The 27078-nt window shown below is 35.0% G+C and overlaps 1 protein-coding gene across 7 annotated transcripts in view; it reads left to right on the top strand.

The window, feature by feature from the left end:
* Positions 1 to 27078, top strand: part of CCSER1 (coiled-coil serine rich protein 1) — a 1301104-nt gene that overhangs the window by 523226 nt on the left and 750800 nt on the right. For all 7 annotated transcript variants that reach the window (XM_061191724.1, XM_061191723.1, XM_061191722.1 and 4 more), the window contains exon 7: positions 2157 to 2234. In XM_061191724.1, coding sequence (XP_061047707.1) covers positions 2157 to 2234 — 78 coding nt within the window. The remainder of the gene's footprint in view (positions 1 to 2156; positions 2235 to 27078) is intronic.

Below are 27078 nucleotides of genomic sequence, written 5' to 3'. Positions count from 1 at the left end.
GATCACTGAAACACAAATGGGATAAAAACAAGCTGAAACTGAAGATTTTTTATCCTATTTTTTGCTATGTATTTCTCAACTTGATAATTAAATGCAGTTTATCAGATGTTGTCATATAAGATTGATTTGCTTTTTTAAAACACTTTTCTCAAGATTTCCTAAGAGCAATAGAATTAAAATGTTACACTGTAAGATAGATTTGAAAGTTAAAGTGAGAACAAAGTTTTCTCTAAGAATGATATTCAAATAATCAAGGTTACATGATGCAAATTTTAGAGTCTGCTTTCCATAGTGCTTAGAATGACACATTTATTTCTGGGAAGTTGTGGGAGACCTTAACCCTTAAAGAAGTTAACCATGAAGCTTTATTTTGAGCTCATCTTCTTATGGAAGTTAAAAAAACCTTCATCTGATTCAGGCTTTCAAATTTTTGTAACTGAATGTCATCTCTGTCTCCTGAACATGATTTTTAAGGACATAATACTTTAATATGCTATGCAGAATATCAGTACTTTAGGAAAATATCAGATAATTCAACTACGTATGAACTGTGCTCTATCACTTGCTTAATTTCTCATGAAAAAGCTAATGATGAGAGGAACAGCTCGAGTCTTGTTTTTCTATTTCTCCGAAAATGTTTTACTCATTTCTTATGTTAAAATCCTGCAGTAAATTGATTCCTAAGAAAACCTCTTTGTTTCCCCATTGCATCATGTAATCAGATAGTGAAAGTCAGAAGTTCAGAATATTTCCTGATTTCGATCTAATAAATGGCCAAGAAGCTCTGAATATATTTAGAAATTAGTCAGTAAGTAACTCACCTCAGTTATCTGGTGCCTGTATTTTCCTGTGTCCTTTAGTAGATTATTGTTCAGTTTTTATCTAATTTCCTCCTTTAGACATTTTAACTCAATGTTCAGGCTTATGTCAATTTCTAAAGAAGGTACATGTTGTATAAAATATTATACTGAGTATCTTGGGTCCTATATTTATAGTTCATATCCATTGTTTCTGGAATAGACAGTCAGAAGTAATCCTGCTTTAATGGATATTTCAAATTTGTCCAGGTTATTGTACACCTGAATCAAATGAATTGAAAATAATCTTTGAGTAGAAAGAGACACTAAGAATTTGTAGCACCTGCAGCATGTATTCTTTGAATGTATTCTTTTGTTAGAATTTGTCAGCCAAGCTTGTCTACTTGTTCCCTTATCTCAATCAAGGTTAATTCATGGTTTTGCTTTAATCTTTACTGAAAGTTTTTCTGTATTTGTGTCCATGTACATTTGGAAATGGAACTGAAAGAATGTAGGTGTGCATTGTTTTTCAATGTTTTGTTTGCTTCTCTACTTAAATGGAAGAATTCCTCTGAGAGAAGGAGTTGAGCATAGTAAAATAACTTCTGTTGCTACCTATTATCAATATCTTTTTCTTGCTTTTAGAAAAAAATAATGACAAGCTTCTAACACGCATCTCTTTATATAGGCTAATCTCCCACTTAAGAAGTTTTAATTGATTACATTTTTAAAGGGCTAGAAGAACAGCATTAGCCACATTCTGATAATTCTCTTATATTTGTGTAAATCTTTTGTCCTTAAATTTTTATTTAGCTGAATATAATAAGAAAGTTTGTCAAGAGCTATGAATATGGGAATTTTTAGAATTTAATATTTCTTCATTTTGCAATTGTAAATTAATGGCAGATATGCTTTTCATGATGAATTAAAAACTGGGTACAATGACTCAAATCTCCATAAAAGGAAAATATGAATAACACATATTTGAAAAATCAGCCTGAAAGGCATTGAAATAGCACCATAGTGAACTATTATAGGTATAGTTTAATTATCAAAAAAAGGTAAAAATATAAGTTAAGCAAATATAATACTAGATACCATCCTAACATAAAAGATGGTTATTATATTTAATAAAATACACTTGAAATGCAAATTGAGAAGTGATAATTTGATTAATTTCTTAATTATTTCTAAATAAGGAATGATTCATTATACAATAATAATTTGAATTTTTCTACATCCATTTTCACTTATATATTTGTTTTTTATTTTAACAAGAAGAGTTAGATTCTAAATTAGGAATAATAAAAAATGACTACAAAAAAGTATCTCTTTAATTCAATTTTGTTTTTCTTGTAGAGTACAGATATGAGCCCAGCAAGTAGCACCACTTCACTTCCTGTTAGTCCTCTTACTGAAGAGTCATCGCCTTTCAAGGTAAAAAATAAATTGAAACCATTTTTAATAATTGTTTACAATACTTTTAGGATCTTTAAAAAATATTTAGTAGGTAATTCAGGCATAGATGGTGAGGTTAACTGCTTTAGTTCGTAAGGATCTTGTTTCAGATGTTAAAATTTTGTTGTTGTTTTGTCTGTCTTCATTCTACTTGCTAAATAAAGGTAGAGTTTGAATAGAAATTGGTACTTTATATAACACATTGTTTGCCTTGCATGTTAGAGACAGTGATTTCATTGTAATAGTTTGATTACAAATCAAATTACGAAAAGATTATCAAATCTTTTATTTATATTAATTTAAGCAATACGTTTGGAAGGAATTGTTCAGCACTCATTGAGTGGTTAAACTTTCATTAGCTGGTTAAATTTTCATTGATGACTCTAGGTCATAATTAATTAATTGTGTATTCTTTACAAACTAATGGTAAAAATAAAAAATTAACATATGGAATCATTCCTCCAAACACTGCATTTTTAAAATATTTAAGTAAATACTCTAAGTATGATGAGCAGAATTCTTCAGTTTGGGAGTCTGTATACATTACAAATACGAAGTCATCTTCTTGTTTTGCTATTTAAGATTAGATGTTTCTCTTTAAGCCAAAGCTTGTAAATTAGCTATTTTATATGTGTACCAGAGATTTTTGGATTTCTTTAGGATTATTGTAAATAAAGGGACTCCTTAAGATCATGGGAAAGAAAAAAAAAAACTTGGAAAGTTGGGATGATACACTTATGTGCAATGGTTTCAGTTTAGTTTAAAGACAGGTAAACATATTTTGGGGGATTATGATGATTTGTATTTTATCATAACATTGTCATTGTTTTTCATATGAAGACAAAATCTTATTCAACTTCATATTGCTTACATCTAGTACAGTGACTGACATGGATTTCCGTATACTCGATATTTGCTTTATTGTTAAAATGAAAATAATAGAAGGTTATAAATTCCATTGTGGGTCTTTAGTTTTTAGTTATAGGTGCTTTGTGGCTTAATGATAGACAATAATAACTGTTAAAGGCTCATTTTATGTCAGAGAATTGTTAAATACTAAACAGAATTCTGATTATATCATTTATTGAGAAATATTTTATCATTCTACAACAAAAGGAGAAAATAATACTAATGTTTCAAAGTTTAGTATTCCTTAGTATTCCATCTTATGGTAGATGGGACAAAATTTAAAGAAAAATCATATTTTTAACAAGTTTTTAATTGAATTCTCACAGCATCACTAGAAACCATTTTCTCTTTTTAATATATTGATAATGACTACCCTCCTTGAAAATTAATGTATTTTCTAACAGAGGTAAAAGGAAACGTCAGATATATTCCAAAATCTGCTGACATAAAGCTAATATAAATATAATTATTTTAGTTAGTTTCTCTGACTGGTTCTAAGAGATCAATATTTTTCCCATGTTAATGTGTAAATATGCAGTTAAAACTTCCAAGTGCTTATAATATATAATATTGGCTTTTGCTAACCAATATAGTTATAGTACCTCTTAATTTACTTCTTCTGTGATAGGAATATTATTTATATTTTTTCAAAACAATTTTATCAGATATAGAAACATCCACTAGTATTTAAAAGTATCTAAAATTAAAGTTTCAAATTATACAACTCCTGCATTTGCTTCTTTTATTTTTAGTTTATAAATTGTTGTCATATAAATGATTAATAGACTTCTTCTTTATACTTATATAAACACAAAATATACAGAAACTATTTTGAGATGTACCTTAGCAGTATAGTGCATTTTAATTGCAAAAAAATTTGTTGAAAACAAAAAAACACGGAAGACACTGAAGTTTTCTGATAACGATACCCTGAAAAATCTTGCAATTGTAATTCATTTATGTCAGAAACTTTATTTAAATTTTTGATATTTGACCAACATGGTAACTAGAAAAAAAATTGATTATCTTTTTTTTTTTTACTCCCCAAGAATAAAATAAGATTAATCACCTTTGATACTTTAGTTGTATTTTCTAAGACAGTGATTTCAGCACCCAACTCCATAACCATCTGCCCTAATATTAGACAAGGAAGGCTTTTGAAAGATAAGCTTTGGTGGCCGGTTGAGAGACTTAATTATACCTTTTCTTCTGGGAAGTAATTAGGTTAATAAAAGAAAGTATTCCATCCCTTTTCTTGGTCTATTTTGGAAGCACTCATATAACAGTTGGAGAAAGATATCCTGTTTTGGCTCAAGTGTTTATCCAAGTAAATGCTTTCTTTTAAATATTATCTTCAGAATGACATTCGTATTAAATTTATTTTAACCATACCATTTGACATAATGACAAATGGTATGTAATATATTTTTAAAATCCCTAATAATTACCTTCCCACTAATATCTCTACCTATATTATTGACTTGAATGTTAGATGAGAAATTGGCTATCAATAGGAATGTACCACAGTGGGATCTATTAAATTTAATGTAGTAGAAAACTAGTAGTATCCTGGAGACTTACCCAAGGAGTCAAGAGAGGTATGTTAAGCTTTGGAGATATGAGAATCAAAGATGACAATTAAATTTTGTTTGGGACCAGATGCTTCTTTTCCATAATAAGACTGTATTTTTTTGGCACTACTAGTACTGGAGTACATACTTCAATTTGATTTTTAAACAAAACCAGATCTGCTCTGAAAAATAACCCAAGCCCTGTATACTTACTCACGACTCTATTCCCTTACAGAACAGCTCACCTCATGCTAAATTTCTTGCCCTTACCATTTAAAACCCATTGCCATACTGTTTTGTTTGGTTTAGTCTTTCAAAAATGAGGACAGTTCTCACAAAAATCCATCTAGTCTTCTCTTAATAAATTGCAAGATCTGGGAAACTGCCTTTCTTTCAGATAGAACTGATTGATCGGAGATAAGTAGGGTTTCTCCATCCGGACAGGGTACATGGATACCAGTTCACCACAGTCACCATTCCCTGTTCACACCTGGCAGTGAAAGCATTTGAGTGAACCCCTTCATATAAAAAGATGTATAATTCACCATCCTCCACCTATACCACAGGTAATAAACTCACAGATTTCCCAGTCAGACTCTTGGTGCTGAGAAGTTTCTAGGAGTCCAGGTTTTTATAATTGTGCACACTATTGTTATGGACGTATATTTGGAAACAAAGGGCAAATGCATAACTTCAATTTTTTAACAGAGTTTTCAGCGTTCCATAAAATATACATATGTGGTCTGACACATATGCCACTACATTATTACGGAAAGGCCAAGGGATAACTAATTTCACATGGGTGGAAACAATATTTTATCAAACAGCCATAATAGAATCATAATAGTGCAAGTTAATTGATCTAAGTGAGACTTTGATATAAGGAAAAAGGGAGTAGACTGCTTAACTGTTAATTAAAAGTTTTATGTTTTTCTGTAGAATAACCAAGTTGACATTGTTAATTTTGATGTGCCCATTCTGCCCTATTCTACCTGTTCCCTCTGCCATTCTCCCTGATTTCCTTAATCTGCCTTGTCTCTTCCTTTGTTGGCCTCAGTCAGATGTACCACACCAAAAATGCTTTGGCGTCACCAAATATTACTGTTCTTTAGTAGGCTGACCCTTTTAATTTATTTGTATATACACAGGTATTACAGCCTCCATCCGTTCCTGGAACTAACATTCTTGAAGCTAAAGCTGGCTCACTGTTCCTGACCCCTCCGTTAATAGTACATTTGATTATGGGCCATGTTCTTTTTGCCAGCCACATTCATCACATATTTTTAAATGTATTTGTTCTTCAGTGAAGCCTGATGGCTAGATTTTAATCCCTTTTCCTCCAGAAAGCATCTTTCTTTGATTACATAAGTTAGACACAGGTATTATCCTGCCTTATTCTTTATCCTTATCCTGTGATAAAGTCAACAGGAAAGAAACAAATTCAATTTGCCTTTTCTTTAGACATTGTTTCAAAAGTGCACCAAGACTATCCTCCATTCACCAATCTTCAAAGTCTGAAAATAGAAATCACCCATTGCCTTCATGACCCCATTGACTGCTGCTTCTCTGTGTTAGTGGGTTCCTGGCATGTGTAAGGTGCTTGGGTATCCAGTGCCTAGAATGCACAGTGGAGCCACCCTCCCTGAAGTCCAGCCATCTTCCCCAGGAGCTGACACAGAGTGGTGCTGGGCTCTTTCCTGGGTCTCCTCTCCTATGGAATTCCAAGGTTCTCTGACTACTTTTCTTCATCCCCCTTATTTAAGCAAGGGACACAGAGGAAGAAATAGAGAAATACATGAAGGTCTCAAAAATTTTATCCTGCTAGGCAATGCGGGGATGTTATGATCCACTTGACCATAGAGCCTAAACTCAGGACTTAGTAGCATGTAGTAACACACATAGTTTGCTCTCAATTATATAAAATAAATATTGGGTAGGAAAAAACCCCCAGAAAATATACAGTTATCAACAATCAACTATTTAGATGGACTATACTTAATTTTTTTCCTATAGTTGCTATAATGACCACTTATTTCTATTTTAAGAACAATATTTTTTTTCTAAGAAAGCAGAAAAGAGAGTTGGGAACATTAGAGGCAGCGTAGCCTAGTTAAGAGACTTCCTAGGATCAAATCCCAGTTCTGCCACTTTCTATTTTTAGAACTGTGAGCCAGTTACTTTGTGTCTCAATTTCTCCATCTGTAAAATGGGAACAATAGCAGCTGCTTCTTCATTGTGTTCTTATAAGGTTAAACAAGTTAGTAAATAGAAAGTGCTTAGAATAGCACATAGTAAACAGTAGATGCTTTAACCGATCTTTTTTACAGAGATATCCGTTAGTTTAAAGCAAGAAAGTCCTATATGTTAGAAATAACATGAAACAGAAATATTTCCACTCAACTCCTTGTACTTCATTTCTAAATGTGAGAGTAGCAATATAAAGTCTTTACTTTGATGAAGAAGAATAATGTTTAATGTTCATTCCTAGAAGGCATGCTGTTTATTTTATACCCTCGAGTATTCAGATGAGCTTATATATCAGTTTCTTCTCATGAAAAATAATTAATGGAAATATTTATTAATTATGAGGGAGAAGAAGTTAATATAATGAATCTGTCTTAAGGGGAAACTGGTAAATATACATAAAACATTACTTGGAAAACAGGAATACATAATAGTTTGTGTAACCGTAGGATGTATGGTATCTTTTTATCAGGAACACATCACAGTATATTTTTCTTTAATTCCCCAAACGTCCCGCTGTGCATTAACCTGGTAACTTTCTAAATACAATCTCCACTGAAGGCACATTATTTAATCACATTAGATTCTGGGAAAAACCTCATTGTGAACAAAGCACTATTGATATTTTACTCTTTATATAACATCAATATACTAAGGAGTGTCCGTTTATTTGGTGTAAAAACACCATAGTGGAAAAGAACACATTTGGAGACTCTGAGGGAGTGGAGTCAGATAGTGGTGTGACCTCATAACATCATCTGTTGCATATCCTGCACTGGTTGAGATTTTTTTGTGTGTTTATTGTTGTTTTTCATTTACTGAATTTAATGGTCTCTTTTTATTATTGGAATTCACTTTTTGGTTGTCCCAGAAAGAGCCCAAAATGATATATTCTGCATTTTTGGTTAGTTTTTGACTAGGCCATCTATTCATTCATTCATCTGTTGATGAATCAATTTATAAAATACCTACCATGTGTTTGATAATGTTCTAGACACTGATGCTTCAATGTAAACAACACAGACTGAATTCCTGCTTTCATGGTATTTGGGTTCTAGTGAGGAGTGATACACAGCAAAGAATAAATATATAACATGTCAGGTAGGGATGATAAATGCTATAATGAAAAATAAAGCAGGATTTGGAAGATAGGAAGTGACTTTAAAGTATGTTGCTGTTTCAAAAAGGATGGTCAAAGAAGGTTACTCTGATTAGGAGATAGTTTAGCAGAGACTAAAATGAAAAACAAGAGAAAGCCACTCATCTATCTATGGGAAGAGGCTTGAGGACAAGTGCAAAAACCATGAGGCAGGGGAACATTTGACCTTTATAGGATCGGCAAGAGTGACATTGTGGCTGGAGCAGAGTGAATGAGCGTGCAGGTAATAAAAGATCAAGTCAGAGAGAGACCAGATCATGAAGGGCCTTGTAGGCCGTGGTAAAGACTTGGAATCTTACATTGCGTGAGATGGGAAACCACTGACGTGTTTTGGGAAAAAAGAATGACATAATCAGACTTTATTTCAAAACTGTTACACTGATTTCCGTGTAGATGTAGGCAGCAAAAGGACATGGTAGAAGAAGGAAGGCAAAGCTCCTATAGGTAAGAGATGGCGTGGTAAATGTTGACAGGCTAATAAGCACTGGTGGCATTTTAGATACATTCTGAATGTGAGTCATCAGGATTTGTTAATAGAGTGTATGTGGGATATCAAAAAAGAGCAATATCAAAGATTATCCCTGATTCTAAGGTTCTCTATATTTTCCTATTTTTACCTCTTTTGCTATCTTTCTGATGTTGCAAATAAATAGGTATCATGACGTAGCGATTAACAGAGCCTTCTCTGTGCATGCACATCCCTGGGGTCTCTTCCTCTTTTCATAAGGACACCAGTCATAGTGGATTAGAGCCCTCACCCCCCATCCCCCCGCCACCGTGGCCTCATTTCACCATCTCTTTAAAGACCTTGTATCCAAATACGGTTACGTTCTGAGGTCCTGGGAGTTGAAACTCCAACCTGCAAATTTTGAGGGGACTCAAGACTGCTATGTTAATTCTTTCCTGAACACAAGGCCAACCTTGACTCAAGGAAAGGAAAAATAAATTGCACCTCTTGATGGGGAATGACAAGGATTTGGAGCAATTTTTAATCTACCATATAAATATGTGATATTCCTTTATTAATCCAGTTTTCAGTGCTATTAAATTCTCAGTGATGTGTGAGGGAGTTTGGATTTGAGGGAATGAAATAGGAAATGAGAGATTTCCTTAAATGTTTACACATATTCATCAGTGCACTTATTTGAGTATATTTTCCAATGCTATTTTAATTTCCATTAAATTTGGAAACTTCATTTAAATGTCACCCTATTTGAATTAACTTATAGTCCTTAAAACCTTGTGGTTGAGAATATCAAAGAATTATGGCTATAAAAATATTTTACTAAAGTCTTGATTATAAACACTGAGAGGAAAATTGAAATAACAACTACCAAACAATACTTTCTATATTATGTCTATATAGTATTATTTTATGTTAACATTTTTCCTTCTGGTTTTGTCAAGATAAATTTTGAATAAACATTGTATCTATTATTTAACTTTTGCAGACAGCATCACTGATGTATTATGAATATTCACTGGAAAGAAAAATAATAATTGTATATCCTGATAAATCAAGTAAAATTATTTTTAAATAAATTAAAATTACTTTTACATAAATTAAAGCCAAAACAAATTTTGATTTTTCTTAAAAGGTATGCAGTATCTCTCAGACATAGTAGACCTCAAGGGGAAATAAAAATTAATGGAAAAATAAGCAAATACTCTCATGTTGCTTGCTAGCTTTATATTGCTGTCAAATCCTTCTCACACACTGTCCAAATGGTTTCAGTAAGGCATGTCCAAGATATAGAACTTGTCAACATTAATACATGCTAAAAATAATGGCATACACCCTCCCACCTCATCCACAGGTCACACATTCATTATCTTCCTTAAATGCAAATCTCATTGAATTTCTTCATCTTTGCATAGGTTGCTGCCTTAGATTTCTCCTAACTTTTTTGAGTTCTCTATGTGGTAATGAGAGAAAACTTTCGTTGTAAAAAGCTTTATTTTAGCATACTTTCAGAGCATTGGACCATACTCTGCTTACTGTGGTCAAAAAGTCCCTTTGACATATTTACTGGACAAGATTTACTCAGCATCTGTTAGAGATGATCTTGGAAAACCGAATTCAGGAATCCACTGTTTATATCATTGAGTTAAAAAGAGCTCCAGAAAACTACAAGATACATAGATTTGGATGGTACTTCATAATTGCCAAAAGTGAGGATTTTCTAGGAAAAGCTTGAATTTAGAATACAGGTACAGAACATTGGAGGAAAGAATTCAGGTACACAATGTGAAAAGGTCTGGATTAATTTGTACATAAAAGACAGGATATTGAATTACTGCTAGCAAAATTCTAAAGCCAATAAAAGCCTTGAAATTTGGGGAAATAAAAACAACTTTCTGTGTGTTTCTTGAAAGAAAATGAATTTTAAGAAACTGAGTCATTATGACCTCAACCTTGGTTTGCGGACCCACTTAAGAGTGGATTGGCGTCACTGAAATATATGTTCTGTCTGCCGACAAGATGCCAGGACAGATTTATTTGGAAACAGTTGATGTCAGCAATGTGCTCTGTTCCTCAATACCTGTTGGTCCCTAGTGTCTAGAAAACCTTGATGTGAGATAATAGCGGATGTGGCAGTCATTGCTCTGCACACCAATATTAACAAGATTTCTTTTAACATTTAATGCAGACGTCAGATATTGGAATTGGCTTGGGATTAACACTATATTTAAGATAATATCATTATTAATGATAATTTAAGCAGTTGATCTCATGTTTAGTACATCAGTGTTTATTTTTTATCTTAATATTACCATTTCATATACATTCTGGATCATGTACACTTATTCTTTGTTGTTTTATAATATAATCTCTTGCATTACTTCAGGATTTACCTATAAGTGTGAAGTATACTGTAACATTTTTTTTAAAATAAGAAATTAGTAATCAAGGTAAAATTCCAAGGCTGCGATTCATTATTAACATGCCCATTTGAGATGGACCATGAATATGAGAAGCTGTCAGAGGTGGACTCAGCATGAGTTTAGTTTATCTGGCAATGACTTCCATCTGTTCTATCTTGGAATCATCTACTTAAATAACAAATGAATTTTGGAAGCTGAATCATATCAGCGGTAAAATAAAATGTGCAAGGAATTAAGTACAGTTAATTCTGCCATATATCAAATAATTTAGAAATGATTGTATTTACTTTGGTAACTACACAAGGTTAAAGAATATTAGACCTAAAGTGTTTTATTAAGACATTGGACATCCTTTGTTTTAATTATACTATACGGGGGTATTAAATGGCCATGCTGACAGATGCAATACAGGGAGTAAAATAAGCAAATATTCTGTTCTGAGGTTTTTTGTATCACAGATTTAACATTTCTTCAGTGCAGTTTTCAAAGCACACATAAATAATTTGTCAGAGATTCTAATACCTGTAGTAACTCTGCTGGGCAAAATTGGCACATGGATGATGCAAGTTAAAAGTTGGGATAGTCATTATGAATAATCAGAAAATTCTATTTACCCTTGTCTACAGTAAAAGATATTCTTAATAGTTTAGGGAAGTGTATGAACATCACTTTATTTTTGTTGTTGTTATTCGCTTATTTTATTTTATTTTTAATTTATTTTTTTATTAGAGTATAGTTGCTTTACAACGTTGTGTTAGTTTCTGCTGTACAGCAAACTGAATCAGTTATACATATATTGAATACACATATCCCCTCTTTTTTAGATTTCCTTCCCATTTAGGTCACCACAGAGCATTGAGTAGAGTTCCCTGTGCTACACAGTAGGTTCTCATTAGTTATCTATTTTATACATAGTAGTTATATATGTCAATCCCAATGTCCCAATTCATCCCACCTCCCCTTTCCCCCTTGGTAACCATACATCTGTTCTCTATGTCTGTGACTCTATTTCTGCTTTGCAAACAAGTCCATCTGTATCATATTTCTAGATTCCACATATAAGCAATATTTTATGGTATTTGTTTTTCTCTTTCTGACTCACTTCACTCCGTATGACAGTCTCTAGGTCCATCCACATCTCTGCAAATTGCACAGTTTTGTCCCTTTTTATGACTGAGTAATATTCCATTGTATATATGTACCACATCTTCTTTATCCACTCCTCTGTCGATGTACATTTAGGTTACTTCCATGTCCTGGCTATCGTAAATAGTGCTGCAATGAGCATCGGGGTGCATGCATCCTTTCGAATTATGGTTTTCTCCAGATGTATGCCCAGGAGTGGGATTGCTGGGTCATATGGTAGCTCTATTTTTAGTTTTTTAAGGAATTTCTGTACTGTTCTCCATAGTGGCTATACCAATTTACATTCCCACCAACAGTGCAAGAGGGTTCCCGTTTCTCCACATCCTCTCCAGCATTTATTGTTTGTAGATTTTTTGATGATGGCTATTCTGACCGGTGTGAGGTAATACCTCATTGTAGTTTTGATTTGCATTTCTCTAATAATTAGTGATGTTGAGCATCTTTTCTTGTGTTTTACTTTAAAATGCATTCCAAAAGAGATCAGGAAGGGTGCAATGTGCTTTTGCAAATACTTAACTTTTATCCTCTTGGATAGTGACTTATTCATAGCACAAGAAATTAGAAGGTAAACAATTGCCAGATGGATATTAGACTCTAATCAACAGCCTAATAGAATAATTTTGAAGATAGATGTAATTTGAATATTCTGAGTAATTATTGATGTCAGATTTTCAGCTAAGGAAATTCTCTGTTTTCTTTTAAGCTTTTGCATTATATTATCAGCAGTCAGCTTCTGTCTGTACTGGGACTTGCCCTTTTTCTCAGGTAATCTCCTTTACTGTAGTAAATCTGATAAGGAACTCTTATCTCAGGAGATGTGACAAGCACTGATAATGTTGGCTAAACCTGTTATATTAGAATCTCATTGCATGTATTTCTTATTAAGAATAAAAATTCAAGTTCTTTTCTTCTTTCCCACATAACATCTGTGAAACAATTTATGTTCTTCCTCACCAAGGGAAAAGAAAATCCCTTCTTATATATAAATATATATAGGAATCTGTTTCAACAACCTTTATTCCTTACAGACTCCGCACAGGCAAACTTCTTTTTCCATGTCTCCAAGCTTTTTGCCTCCTTCTGTCTCCTTGGTGACCAAAGTTGACCTAGTACAGAGAACCAGACCTATCACCTTCTGACTCACCCTCTCCCCAAAGGTACTGAAAAGCCTTGAGGAAATTCATACACTGAATTAAAACTCTCAATGGAAAACAAAAATGTGATTCATTTTAATCAAGTCAGAAAATAGACTTGTCCTCCATTCTCTATGTAATGCCAAACACCTGTGCTATCTTAGACTAGTCACTAGACTTAATGATGTGTGTGTTAGTCCAAGCTGCTTATTTTGACCCTAAAAAAAAAAAAAGAATAAAAATTCATTTAAAGTAGTTAGGCCCTGCTTAACAAGAAAGTCTTTGGCAGCAGTATTTGAGCTGAAAGTTTTTAAAAAGCTGAGCAGAATTGTCAAAGCATAATTAACGGTAGAAGAATTAAGCTCCCTTTTCTCCCTTAAGTGTCTTTGCCAGACAATAGAAACTTTGGCAACAGAGCCAAGTAGGAAAATGGAGCCATGCCAGCTGCTACACCATGTTAAAGGGAGATGGGTCATAATTTCTGTAATAATGCCTACAAGAATAAAACCAACAGTGGTCTGTCCTCTTGTTAACATTAGCTGTTTCTCTCCTTCTCTTTCTTGTTCTTTCCTGTGGGCCTTACTCGCTTAGTGATAATAGTTCTACTATTATCATTTCTCACTATTTCTGTTATTTTCTTGAATGTAGTGAGTCATTCAGAGCAATCAACAAACATTTATTGAGTTCCTACTATGTGTAAGACCTTATGTAAAGGTACTGGGGCAGAAATATTTTCTTCAGACTGTGTAAAGCTACAGAATATCATAATGCTGGTTGTGTTCAGCATGGCCTGGAAAAATGTCAAGTATTTCAAAAGTTCAGAGATGCAGCTGAGGAAAGGGAAGTGTCGTGAGGCAAAGGAGAAGTAAGCGCCAAGGTCTCAAGCTAGACCACGAAGGTCTAGAAATTGTAAATATTCAGTTGCGTGTTGCCCACGTGGCAAGGAAGAATTTGTTGTGAAGGACTTCACATGCTTTATAGAGAACTTCGACTACCTTCTACAAGCAGTGAGGTACAGGGAGCAAGCAAGAGTTGTGTCTTAGTCTGTTCAGGCTGCTCTAAGAAAATATCATAAACTAGGAAGCATATAAACAACAGAAATGTATTTATTTCTCACAGTTCGGGAGGCTAGGAAGTCCAAGATCAAAGCACTGGCAGATTCAGTGTCTGGTGAGGGCCCACTTCCTAGACGACTTCTTTTTGTCTTTTCGTTGTAGCCCTCACATGGTAAAAGTAGCAAGGGAGCTGTCTGAGGCCTTTTTTATAAGGGCACTCAGCCCATTCCTGAGGGCTCTGACCTCATGGTTTAATCCCCTCCCAAAGGCCCCACGTCCTAATATTATCACCTCGGCATGTTAAAATTTCAACATATGAAGTTTGGGGGACACACACATTCATACCATAGCAAGTTGAGCAAATTTTAAGATGCAAAATGAAGAAAATCTTATAATTCTTCTTGAGCTCGATTTCCACCGAATGGGCTCTGAACTTCATTCGAAATTTGACAATTCCTAGAAAATCAAATGGTACTAATCAAATACAAATGATAAGAAATAGGAAGGATTTTCATGTTATCCACTATTATTGATTGCCTTCATCTGTACATGCAGATGCAGATCTGTTCATCAAATAGGATGAAGATTGTCTATATCTTTATTAAAATAATAGAGTGTATAGGTAGTCTAGGTTTTCATAAATATAAACTAAAATATCCATATATTTATATTTACCTAATTGTTATATCTTAAAAAGTTGTAGTTAGTGTATTAGTTTCATTTTGTTCCTGTAACAATTTACCACAAACTTGATGCCTTTAAACAATTCTCATTTTAGTTTCATATAGTTCTCAAAGTCAGAGGTCAGAATTAGGTCTCCCTAGACTGGAATCAAAGTGTTTGCAGAGCTGAGTTTTTTTCTGGAGACTCTGGGAGATAATCCATTTACTTACTTTTTTGAGCTACAAGAGTTTGCCTGCATTCCTTTGCCTCTGTCTATCTTTAAAACAATGGCCTATTAAGCCTTTCTTATGATGGATGCGTCACTCTGATTCTGACTCTCTGTTTCTCCCTATGATATTTAAGGACCTTCATGATTCCACTAGGTCCACCAGATAACCCAGGAAAATCTCCCTATTTTAAAGTCAGGTGATTAGCTACCTTAATTTCATCTTCAGTCTTAATTCTCCTTTGCCATGGACATCATTGGAGGAAGAAAAGGGGCATTATTCTTCCTATCACAGTTAGTAATGACACATATGTAAGATCTGGGTCTTATTCCTGACACAGGAATCTTTGTTCATAATCGCTGAGCTGATTATTTAAATAATTAGAATGCACATTACTCTTCTTTTTCTGTCAATTGTTAATTGGTTATTATATTAATACAGAGTAAGGAATATCCACTGTGCTGAATTATAAAAGCTATTTCCTTTATCTTCAGTTTTCTGTCTGGCAAACTTCTAATCCTCACTTAATGTCCAATTAAATGCCACCCCCTCTGTGAAACTTCTTCCCCAAAGTCTCCACAATACTTTAATTTCACTTCTAATATAGAACTATAAAATTGTATTATAAATATATTTACAGTCTTCCCCAATAGATGCAGATTTTCATAAATACAGATACATTTTATATTCTTTATATTCCCTATTTCAGTGTCTAGTATAGAACTAGTATATAATATACTAATAGTAGATGAAAGAATGAATTGATGTATGAATGAATGGTGAAAAAAGCTCACTTAAGACCTAGTTTCTTTTCTAGTGTTTTTTCATAATAAAATTGAAATACTCATTTTATTACATTAGCCATTGATAAGCTGATACATATAACAAAGCCTATCAAGCTATACAAGTAGCCTACCAAATTTTCTGTAGCTTATCCCTTTTTTTCCCTACAACTCTATAAACATAGCTGGACCAATCCTGGATACAAATTATCTGTATGAGACTAACTTGGTGCTAGGGGATTCATTATTTAATTGCTCTTGTTATTTGTCAGTATCTCATCTTGTGGTCTGAAAATCTGGCTTCTGCTTTGGCAGGTATTTATGTGATAACCATTGCCTAAGAGGTAACTGCATTCCTGCCAACAGCTATTTGGATTTATAAATACTACTGTTCCTAAGATTATTCTATAGCCAAATGCTATATACATTTCAAGTTTCTCTAAATTGGAAATCCTAAAAGCTATCTACTTCTTTTGAGTATTAATCCTCAATACACATGATTATTGTCTCATTTTACAGATAAGGAAATTGAAGCTTAGAGCAGTTAAGAACCTGACTAGAGGTCACAGTGCTGGTAAATGGCTCAGATGGAATTCCAACTCAGGTTTCTAAAATTCTAAAGACTGTAGCTTGAACTACTATACTACAGAAAGTCTACAGTGTTTTTATTTTAATTATGATTCTGACTGATCATTGGTTTTATATAACTGAAGGGGATAAACACACAAATAGAGGCAGAGATAGAAGAAGAGAAGATAAGAGAAATGAAGAGAGGAAAAGAAAAGGGAATGAAAGAAAAAAAAAGAAAAAAAAGAAAAAAAAAAGAAATAATGAACATCCCTCCATTCCTCAGGCTTGACATTTATTGAGGTCATAATTCTACTAAGATTATGTATTTCTTTTACTAACAGACCTAATAAATTTAAGCCATCTTTGCAATCCTGGAATAAAAGCCACCTGGAATATTGGTCAGTTTTCATAGATCCAAAGAATAGAATTTGCTTTAGCTAGTTGAAACGGAAGTGATTTTATTATAGGATATTTGACAGTTTAAAGGATTTCTTGGAAGGTCATCAAACTGGGCTTAGATATGTAGGGACAAAATGCCAGGAGAGATTCCTGCCTGGAAGGGATAATCTATGCTGTCAGGTTGAGAGCAATAAGGGGAAAAAGGATGAGGATATGGGGTTTTCAGCATTTTTTTTTTAACATCTTTATTGGAGTATAATTGCTTTACATTGTTGTGTTAGTTGCTGCTGTATAACAACGTGAATCAGCTATACATATACATATCCCCCATATCCCCTCCCTCTTGCATCTCCCTCCCACCCTCCCTATTCCACCCTTCTAGGTGGTCACAAAGCACCAAGCTGATCTCCCTGTGCTATGTGGGTGCTTCCCACTAGCTAGCTGTTTTACATTTGATAGTGTATATATGTCAATGCCACTCTCTCACTTCGTCTCGGCTTACCCTTCCCTCTTCCCATGTCCTCAAGTCCAATCTCTACGTCTGCGCTTTTATTCCTGTCTTGCCCCTAGGTTCTTCAGAACCTTTTTTTTTTTTTTTTTTAGATTCCATATATATGTGGTAGCATACGGTATTTGTTTTTCTCTTTCTGACTTACTTCACTCTGTATGACAGACTCTAGGTCCATCCACCTCACTACAAATAACTCAATTTCGTTTCTTTTTATGGCTGAGTAATATTCCATTGTATATATGTGCCACATCTTCTTTATCCATTCATCTGTCCATGGAAACTTAGGTAACTTCCATGTCCTGGCTATTGTAAATAGTGCTGCAATGAACATTGTGGTACATGACTCTTTTTGAATTATGGTTTCTCAGGGTATATGCCCAGTAGTGGGATTGCTGGGTCATATGGTAGTTCTTTTTAGTTTTTTAAGGAACCTCCATACTGTTCTCCATAGTGGCTGTATCAATTTACATTCCCACCAACAGTGCAAGAGGGTTCCCTTTTCTCCACACCCTCTCCAGCATTTATTGTTTGTAGATTTTTTGATGATGGCCATTCTGACTGGTGTGAGGTGATACCTCGTTGTAGTTTTGATTTGCATTCCTCTAATGATTAGTGATGTTGAGCATCCTTTCATGTGTTTGTTGGCAATCTGTATATCTTCTTTAGAGAAATGTCTATTTAGGTCTTCTGCCCATTTTTGGATTGGGTTGTTTGTTTTTTTGATATTGAACAGCATGAGCTGCTTGTATATTTTGGAGATCAATCCTTTGTCAGTTACTTTGTTTGCAAATATTTTCTCCCATTCTGAGGGTTGTCTTTTCATCTTGTTTATGGTTTCCTTTGCTGTGCAAAAGCTTTTAAGTTTCATTAGGTCCCATTTGTTTATTTTTGTTTTTAATTTCCATTTCTCTAGGAGGTGGGTCAAAAGGATCTTGCTGTGATTTATGTCATAGAGTGTTCTGCCTATGTTTTCCTCTAAGAGTTTGATAGTGTCTGGCCTCACATTTAGGTCTTTAATCCATTTTGAGTTTATTTTTGTGCTCTAATTTCATTCTTTTACATGTAGCTATCCAGTTTTTCCAGCACCACTTATTGAAGAGGCTGTCTTTTCTCCATTGTATATTCTTGCCTCCTTTATCAAAGGTAAGGTGACCATATGTGCGTGGGTTTATCTCTAGGCTTTCTGTCCTGTTCTGTTGATCTACATTTCTGTTTTTGTGCCAGTACCATACTGTCTTGATTACTGTAGCTTTGTAGTATAGTCTGAAGTCAGGGAGCCTGATTCCTCCAGCTTTGTTTTTCTTTCTCAAGATTGCTTTGGCCATTCGGGAGTCTTTTGTTTTTCCATACAAATTGTGAAATTTTTTGTTCTAGTTCTGTGAAAAATGCCATTGGTAGTTTGATAGGGAGTACATTGAATCTGTAGATTGCTTTGGCTAGTAGAGTCATTTTCACAATGTTGATTCTTCCAATCCAAGAACATGGTATATCTCTCCATCTGTTTGTATCATCTTTAATTTTTTTCATCAGTGTCTTATAGTTTTCTGTGTACAGGTCTTTTGTCTCCTTAGGTACGTTTATTGCTAGGTATTTTATTCTTTTTGTTGTAATGGTAAATGGGTGTGCTTCCTTAATTTCTCTTTCAGATTTTTTGTCATTAGTGTATAGGAATGCAAGAGATTTCTGTGCATTAATTTTGTATCCTGCTGCTTCACCAACTTCATTCATTAGCGCTAGTAGTTTTCTGGTAACATCTTTAGGATTTTCTATGTATAGTATCATGTCATCTGCAAACAGTGATAGTTCTACTTCTTCTTTTCCAATTTGCATTCCTTTTATTTCTTTTTATTCTCTGATTGCCATGGCTAAAACTTCCAAAACTATGTTGAATAATAGTGGTGAGAGTTGGCAACCTTGTCTTATTCCTGATCTTAGAGGAAATGTTTTGAGTTTTTCACTTTTGAAAACGATGTTGGCTGTGGGTTTGTCATACATGGCCTTTATTTTGTTGAGGTAAGTTCCCTCTATGCCTACTTTCTGGAGAGATTTGTCATAAATGGGTGTTGAATTTTGTCAAAAGCTTTTTCTGCATTTGTTGAGATGATATATAGTTTTTATCCTTCAATTTGTTAATATAGTGTATCACATTGATTGATTTGCGTATATTGAAGAATCCTTGCATTCCTGGGATAAACCCCACTTGATCATGGTGTATGATCCTCTTAATGTGCTGTTGGATTCTTTTTGCTACTATTTTGTTGAGGATTTTTTCATCTATATTCATCAGTTATATTGGTGTGTAATTTTCTTTCTTTGTAGTATCTTTGTCAGGTTTTGGTATCAGGGTGAAGGTGGCCTCATAGAATGAGTTTGGGAGTGTTCCTCCCTCTGCTATATTTTGGAAGAGTTTGAGAAGGATATGTGTTAGCTCTCCTCTAAATGTTTGATAGAATTCGCCTGTGAATCCATCTGGTTCTGGGCTTTTGTGTGTTGGAAGATTTTTAATCACAGTTTCCATTTCAGTGCTTGTGATTGGTCTGTTTATATTTTCTATTTCTTCCTGGTTCACTTGCAGAAGGTTGTGCTTTTCTAAGAAGTTGTCCATTTCTTCCAGGTTGTCCGTTTTATTGGCATAGAGTTGCTTGTAGTAATCTCTCATGATCCTTTGTATTTCTGCACTGTTAGTTGTTACTTCTCCTTTTTCATTTTTAATTCTATTCAGTCTTTTCCCTTTTTTTCTTGATGAGTCTAGCTAATGGTTTATCAATTTTGTTTATCTTCTCAAAGAGCCAGCTTTTAGTTTTATTGATCTTTGCTATCATTTCCTTCATTTCTTTTTCATTTATTTCTGATCTGATATTTATGATTTCTTTCCTTTTGCTAACTTTGGGGGTTTTTGTTCTTCTTTCTCTAATTGCTTTAGGTGTAACGTTAGATTGTTTATTTGAGATGTTTCCTGTTTTTTGAAGTAGGATTGTATTGCTATAAACTTCCATCTTAGAACTGCTTTTGCTGCATCCCATAGGTTTTGGGTCATCATGATTTCATTGTCATTTGTTTCTAGGTATTTTTTGATTTCCTCTTTGATTTCTTCAGTGATCTCTTGGTTATTTAATAGTGTATTGTTTAGCCTCCCTGTTTTTGTATTTTCACAGATTTTTTCCTGTCATTGATATCTAGTCTCATAGCATTGTGGTTGGAAAAGATACTTGATACGATTTCAATTTTCTTAAATTTACCAAGGCTTGATTTGTGACCCAGGATATGATCTATTCTGGAGAATGTACCATGAGCACTTGAGAAGAAAGTGTATTCTGTTGTTTTTGGATGGAATGTCCTATAAATATCAGTTAAGTCCATCTTCTTTAATGTATCACTTAGTTTGTATGTCCTTATTTATTTTCATTTTGGATGATCTGTCCATTGGTGAAAGTCAGGTGTTAAAGTCCCCTACTATGATTGTGTTACTGTCGATTTCCCCTTTTATGGCTGTTAGCATTTGCTTTATGTATTGAGGTGTTCCTATGTTGGGTGTATAAATATTTACAATTGTTATATCTTCTTCTTGGATTGATCCCTTGATCATTATGTAATGCCCTTCTTTGTCTCTTGTAATAGTCTTTATTTTAAAGTCTATTTTGTCTGATATGAGAATTGCTCCTCCAGCTTTCTTTTGATTTCCATTTGCATGGAATATCTTTTTCCATCCCCTCACTTTCATTCTGTATGTGTCCCTAGGTCTGAAGTGGGTCTCTTGTAGACAGCATATATACGGGTGTTGTTTTTGAATCCTTTCAGCCAGTCTATGTCTTTTGGGTGGAGCATTTAATCCATTTACATTTAAGGTAGTTATTGATATGTATGTTCCTATTACCATTTTCTTAATTGTTTTGGGTTTGTTTATGTAGGTCTTTTCCTTCTCTTGTGTTTCCTGCCTAGAGAAGTTCCTTTGGCATTTGTTGTTGAGCTGGTTTGGTGGTGCTGAATTCTCTTAGCTTTTGCTTGTTTTAATTTCTCCCTCGAATCTGAATAAGATCCTTGCTGGCTAGAGTAATCTTGGTTGTAGGTTTTTCCTTTTCAGCACTTTAATTATGTCCTGCCACTCCCTTCTGGCTTGCAGAGTTTCTGCTGAAGGATCAGCTGTTAACCTTATGGGGATTCCCTTGTATGTTATTTGTCGCTTTTCCCTTTATGCTTTTAATATTTTTTCTTTGTATTTAATTTTTGATAGTTTGATTAATATGTGTCTTGGCATGTTTCTCCTTGGATTTATCCTGTATGGGACTCTCTGCGCTTCCTGGATTTGATTGACTATTTCCTTTCCCATATTAGGGAAGTTTTCAACTATAATCTCTTCAAATGTTTTCTCAGTTCCTTTCTTTTTCTCTTCTTCTTCTGGGACCCCTATAATTTGAATGTTGGTATGTTTAATGTTGTCCCAGAGGTCTCTGAGACTGTCCTCAATTCTTTTCATTCTTTTTTCTTTATTCGCTCTGCAGTAGTTATTTCCACTATTTTATCTTCTAGGTTACTTATCCGTTCTTCTGCCTCAGTTATTCTGCTATTGATCCCTTCTAGAGAATTTTTAATTTCATTTATTGTGTTGTTCATCATTGTTTGTTTGCTCTTTAGTTCTTCTAGTTCCTTGTTAAACGTTTCTTGTATATTCTCTATTCTGTTTCTAAGATTTTGGATCATCTTTACTATCATTACTCTGAATTACTTTTCAGGTAGACTGCCTATTTCCTCTTCATTTGTTTGTTCTGGTGGGTTTTTTCCTTGCTCCTTCATCTGCTGTGTATTTCTCTGTCTTCTCATTTTGCTTATCTTACTGTGTTTGGGGTCTCCTTTTTGCAGGCTGCAGGTTCCTAGTTCCCGTTGTTTTTGGTGTGTGCCCTCAGTGGGTAAGGTTGGTTCAGTGGTTGTGTAGGCTTCCTGATGGAGGGGACTGGTGCCTGTTTTCTGGTGGATGAGGCTGGATCTTGTCTTTCTAGGGGGCAGGACCGCATCCAGTGATGTGTTTTGGGGTGTCTGTGAACTTAGTATGATCTTACGCAGCCTCTCTGCTAACGGGTGGGGTTGTTTTCCTGTCTTGCTAGTTGTTTGGCATGGGGCATCCAGCACTGTAGCTTGCTGATCGTTGAGTGGAGCTGGGTCTTAGCCTCGAGATGGAGATCTCTGGGAGAGCTCTCGCTGATTAATATTACATGGGGCCAGGAGGTCTCTGGTGGTCCAATGTCCTGAACTCAGCTCTCCCACCTCCGAGGCTCAGGCCTGACACACGGCCGGAACACCAAGACCCTGTCAGCCACACGACTGGAGTGCCTTCGGAGTTGGAGAAGCTGGCCTGCAGTGGCTGTCCTTCTGTGCTGCACATTAGAATCACCTGCTTCTTCCTTGTTTTGCCCCAAAGGCTGTGTTCCACAGAGAAAAACAGTAGCCTTGAAAGTAGTCACAGCTCTGAGATGGCTTTTTTTTCCTTTGTGCTTAGTCGGGTTCCACTTGCTCACAGGGACCTACGTGCAGAGGCCTCGCACCTGGCTCTTCCGACCAGATTTCCTAGTGCAGAAAGGCTACTACCAACACCTCAGCTCAGCCGGGCATGTGCAGAAGTGGGGCAAAGGACACTGGGTTTTCAGGATTTAATATGTAGATTTTTTTTTTTTTTTTTTAAACATCTTTATTGAAGTATAATTGCTTTACAATGGTGTGCTAGCTTCTGCTTTACAACAAAGTGAATCAGTTACACATATACATATGTTGCCATATCTCTTCCCTCTTGCATCTCCCTCCCTCCCACCCTCCCTATCCCACCCCTCTAGGTGGTCACAAAGCACCGAGCTGATCTCCCTGTGCTATGCGGCTGCTTCCCACTAGTTATCTATTTTACATTTGGTAGTGTATATATGTCCATGACACTCTCTCACCCTGTCACATCTCACCCCTCCCCCTCCCCATATCCTCAAGTCCATTCTCTAGTAGGTCTGTGTCTTTATTCCCATCTTGCCACTAGGTTCTTCATGACCTCTTTTTTTTTTTTTTTTTCCCCTTAGATTCCATATATATGTGTTAGCATACTGTATTTGTTTTTCTCTTTCTGACTTACTTCACTCTGTATGACAGACTCTAACTCCATCCACCTCATTACAAACACCTCCATTTCATTTCTTTTTATGGCTGAGTAATATTCCATTGTATATATGTGCCACATCTTCTTTATCCATTCATCCGATGATGGACACCTAGGTTGCTTCCATGTCCTGGCTATTGTAAACAGAGCTGCAATGAATATTTTGGTACATGACTCTTTCTGAATTATGGTTTTCTCAGGGTATATGCCCAGTAGTGGGATTGCTGGGTCATATGGTAGTTCTATTTTTAGTTTTTTAAGGAACCTCCATACTGTTCTCCATAGTGGCTGTATCAATTTACATTCCCACCAACAGTGCAAGAGTGTTCCCTTCTCTCCACACCCTCTCCAGCATTTATTGTTTGTAGATTTTTTGATGATGGCCATTCTGACCGGTGTGAGATGATACCTCATTGTAGTTTTGATTTGCATTTCTCTAATGATTAATGATGTTGAGCATTCTTTCATGTGTCTGTTGGCAATCTGTATCTCTTCTTTGGAGAAATGTCTATTTAGGTCTTCTGCCCATTTTTGGATTGGGTTGTTTGTTTTTTTGTTATTGAGCTGCATGAGCTGCTTGTAAATCTTGGAGATTAATCCTTTGTCCGTTGCTTCATTTGCAAATATTTTCTCCCATTCTGAGGGTTGTCTTTTGGTCTTGTTTATGGTTTCCTTTGCTGTGCAAAAGCTTTTAAGTTTCATTAGGTCCCATTTGTTTATTTGTGTTTTTATTTCCATTTCTCTAGGACCTGGGTCAAAAAGGATCTTGCTGTGACTTATGTCATACAGTGTTCTGCCTATGTTTTCCTCTAAGAGTTTGATAGTGTCTGGCCTTACACTTAGGTCTTTAATCCATTTTGAGTTTATTTTTGTGTATGGTGTTAGGGAGTGTTCTAATTTCATACTTTTACATGTACCTGTCCAATTTTCCCAGCACCACTTATTGAAGAGGCTGTCTTTTCTCCACTGTATATGCTTGCCTCCTTTATCAAAGATAAGGTGACCATATGTGCGTGGGCTTATCTCTGGGCTTTCTATCCTGTTCCATTGATCTATATTTCTGTTTTTGTGCCAGTACCAAACTGTCTTGATTACTGTAGCTTTGTAATATAGTCTGAAGTCAGGGAGCCTGATTCCTCCAGCTCCATTTTTCGTTCTCAAGATTGCTTTGGCTATTCGGGGTCTTTTGTGTTTCCATACAAATTGTGAAATTTTTTGTTCTAGTTCTGTGAAAAATGCCAGTGGTAGTTTGATAGGGATTGCATTGAATCTGTAGATTGCTTTGGGTAGCAGAGTCATTTTCACAATGTTTATTCTTCCAATCCAAGAACATGGTATATCTCTCCATCTATTTGTATCATCTTTAATTTCTTTCATCAGTGTCCTATAATTTTCTGCATACAGGTCTTTTGTCTCCTTAGGTAGGTTTATTCCTAGGTATTTTATTCTTTTTGTTGCAATGGTAAACGGGAGTGTTTTCTTAATTTCACTTTCAGATTTTTCATCATTAGTATACAGGAATGCAAGAGATTTCTGTGCATTAATTTTGTATCCTGCTACTTTACCAAATTCATTGATTAGCTCTAGTAGTTTTCTGGTAGCATCTTTAGGATTCTCTATGTATAGTATCATGTCATCTGCAAACAGTGACAGCTTTACTTCTTCTTTTCCGATTTGGATTCCTTTTATTTCTTTTTCGTCTCTGATTGCTGTGGCTAACACTTCCAAAACTATGTTGAATAATAGTGGTGAGAGTGGGCAACCTTGTCTTGTTCCTGATCTTAGTGGAAATGGTTTCAGTTTTTCACCATTGAGGACAATGTTGGCTGTGGGTTTGTCATATACGGCCTTTATTATGTTGAGGAAAGTTCCCTCTATGCCTACTTTCTGCAGGACTTTTATCATAAATGGGTGTTGAATTTTGTCGAAAGCTTTCTCTGCATCTATTGAGATGATCATATGGTTTTTCTCCTTCAATTTGTTAATATGATGTATCACGTTGATTGATTTGCGTATATTGAAGAATCCTTGCATTCCTGGAATAAACCCCACTTGATCATGGTGTATGATCCTTTTAATGTGCTGTTGGATTCTGTTTGCTAGTATTTTGTTGAGGATTTTTGCATCTATGTTCATCAGTGATATTGGCCTGTAGTTTTCTTTCTTTGTGACATCTTTGCCTGGTTTTGGTATCAGGGTGATGGTGGCCTCGTAGAATGAGTTGGGGAGTGTTCCTCCCTCTGCAATATTTTGGAAGAGTTTGAGAAGGATAGGTGTTAGCTCTTCTCTAAATGTTTGATAGAATTCGCCTGTGAAGCCATCTGGTCCTGGGCTTTTGTGTGTTGGAAGATTTTTAATCACAGTTTCAATTTCAGTACTTGTGATAGGTCTGTTCATATTTTCTATTTCTTCCTGGTTCAGTCTCGGCAGGTTGTGCATTTCTAAGAATCTGTCCATTTCTTCCAGGTTGTCCATTTTATTAGCATAGAGTTGCTTGTAGTAATCTCTTATGATCGTTTGTATTTCTGCAGTGTCAGTGGTTACTTCTCCTTTTTCATTTCTAATTCTATTAATTTGAGTCTTCTCCTTTTTTCTCTTGATGAGTCTGGCTAATGGTTTATCAATTTTGTTTATCTTCTCAAAGAACCAGCTTTTAGTTTCATTGATTTTTGCTATTGTTTCCTTCATTTCTTTTTCATTTATTTCTGATCTGATCTTTATGATTTCTTTCCTTCTGCTAGCTTTGGGGTTTTTTTGTTCTTCTTTCTCTAATTGCTTTAGGTGCAAGGTTAGGTTGTTTATTCGAGATGTTTCCTGTTTCTTGATGTAGGCTTGTATTGCTATAAACTTCCCTCTTAGAACTGCTTTTGCTGCATCCCATAGGTTTTGGATCGTCGTGTCTCCATTGTCATTTGTTTCTAGGTATTTTTTGATTTCCCCTTTGATTTCTTCAGTGATCACTTCGTTATTAAGTAGTGTATTGTGTAGCCTCCATGTGTTTGTATTTTTTACAGATCTTTTCCTGTAATTGATATCTAGTCTCATAGCGTTGTGGTCGGAAAAGATACTTGATACGATTTCAATTTTTTAAAATTTACCAAGGCTTGATTTGTGACCCAAGATATGATCTATCCTGGAGAATGTTCCATGAGCACTTGAGAAAAATGTGTATTCTGTTGTTTTTGGGTGGAATGTCCTATAAATATCAATTAAGTCCATCTTGTTTAATGTATCATTTAAAGCTTGTGTTTCCTTATTTATTTTCATTTTGGATGATCTGTCCATTGGTGAAAGTGGGGTGTTAAAGTCCCCTACTATGATTGTGTTACTGTCGATTTCCCCTTTTATGGCTGTTAGTATTTGCCTTATGTATTGAGGTGCTCCTATGTTGGGTGCATAAATATTTACAATTGTTATACCTTCCTCTTGGATCGATCC

The sequence above is a fragment of the Eubalaena glacialis genome, chromosome 5 (genome assembly GCF_028564815.1).
Source record: "Eubalaena glacialis isolate mEubGla1 chromosome 5, mEubGla1.1.hap2.+ XY, whole genome shotgun sequence".
NCBI classification, from domain to species: domain Eukaryota; kingdom Metazoa; phylum Chordata; class Mammalia; order Artiodactyla; family Balaenidae; genus Eubalaena; species Eubalaena glacialis.
Note: the sequence above shows the minus strand (reverse complement) of the source record. Positions and strands in the feature narration are given on the sequence as shown.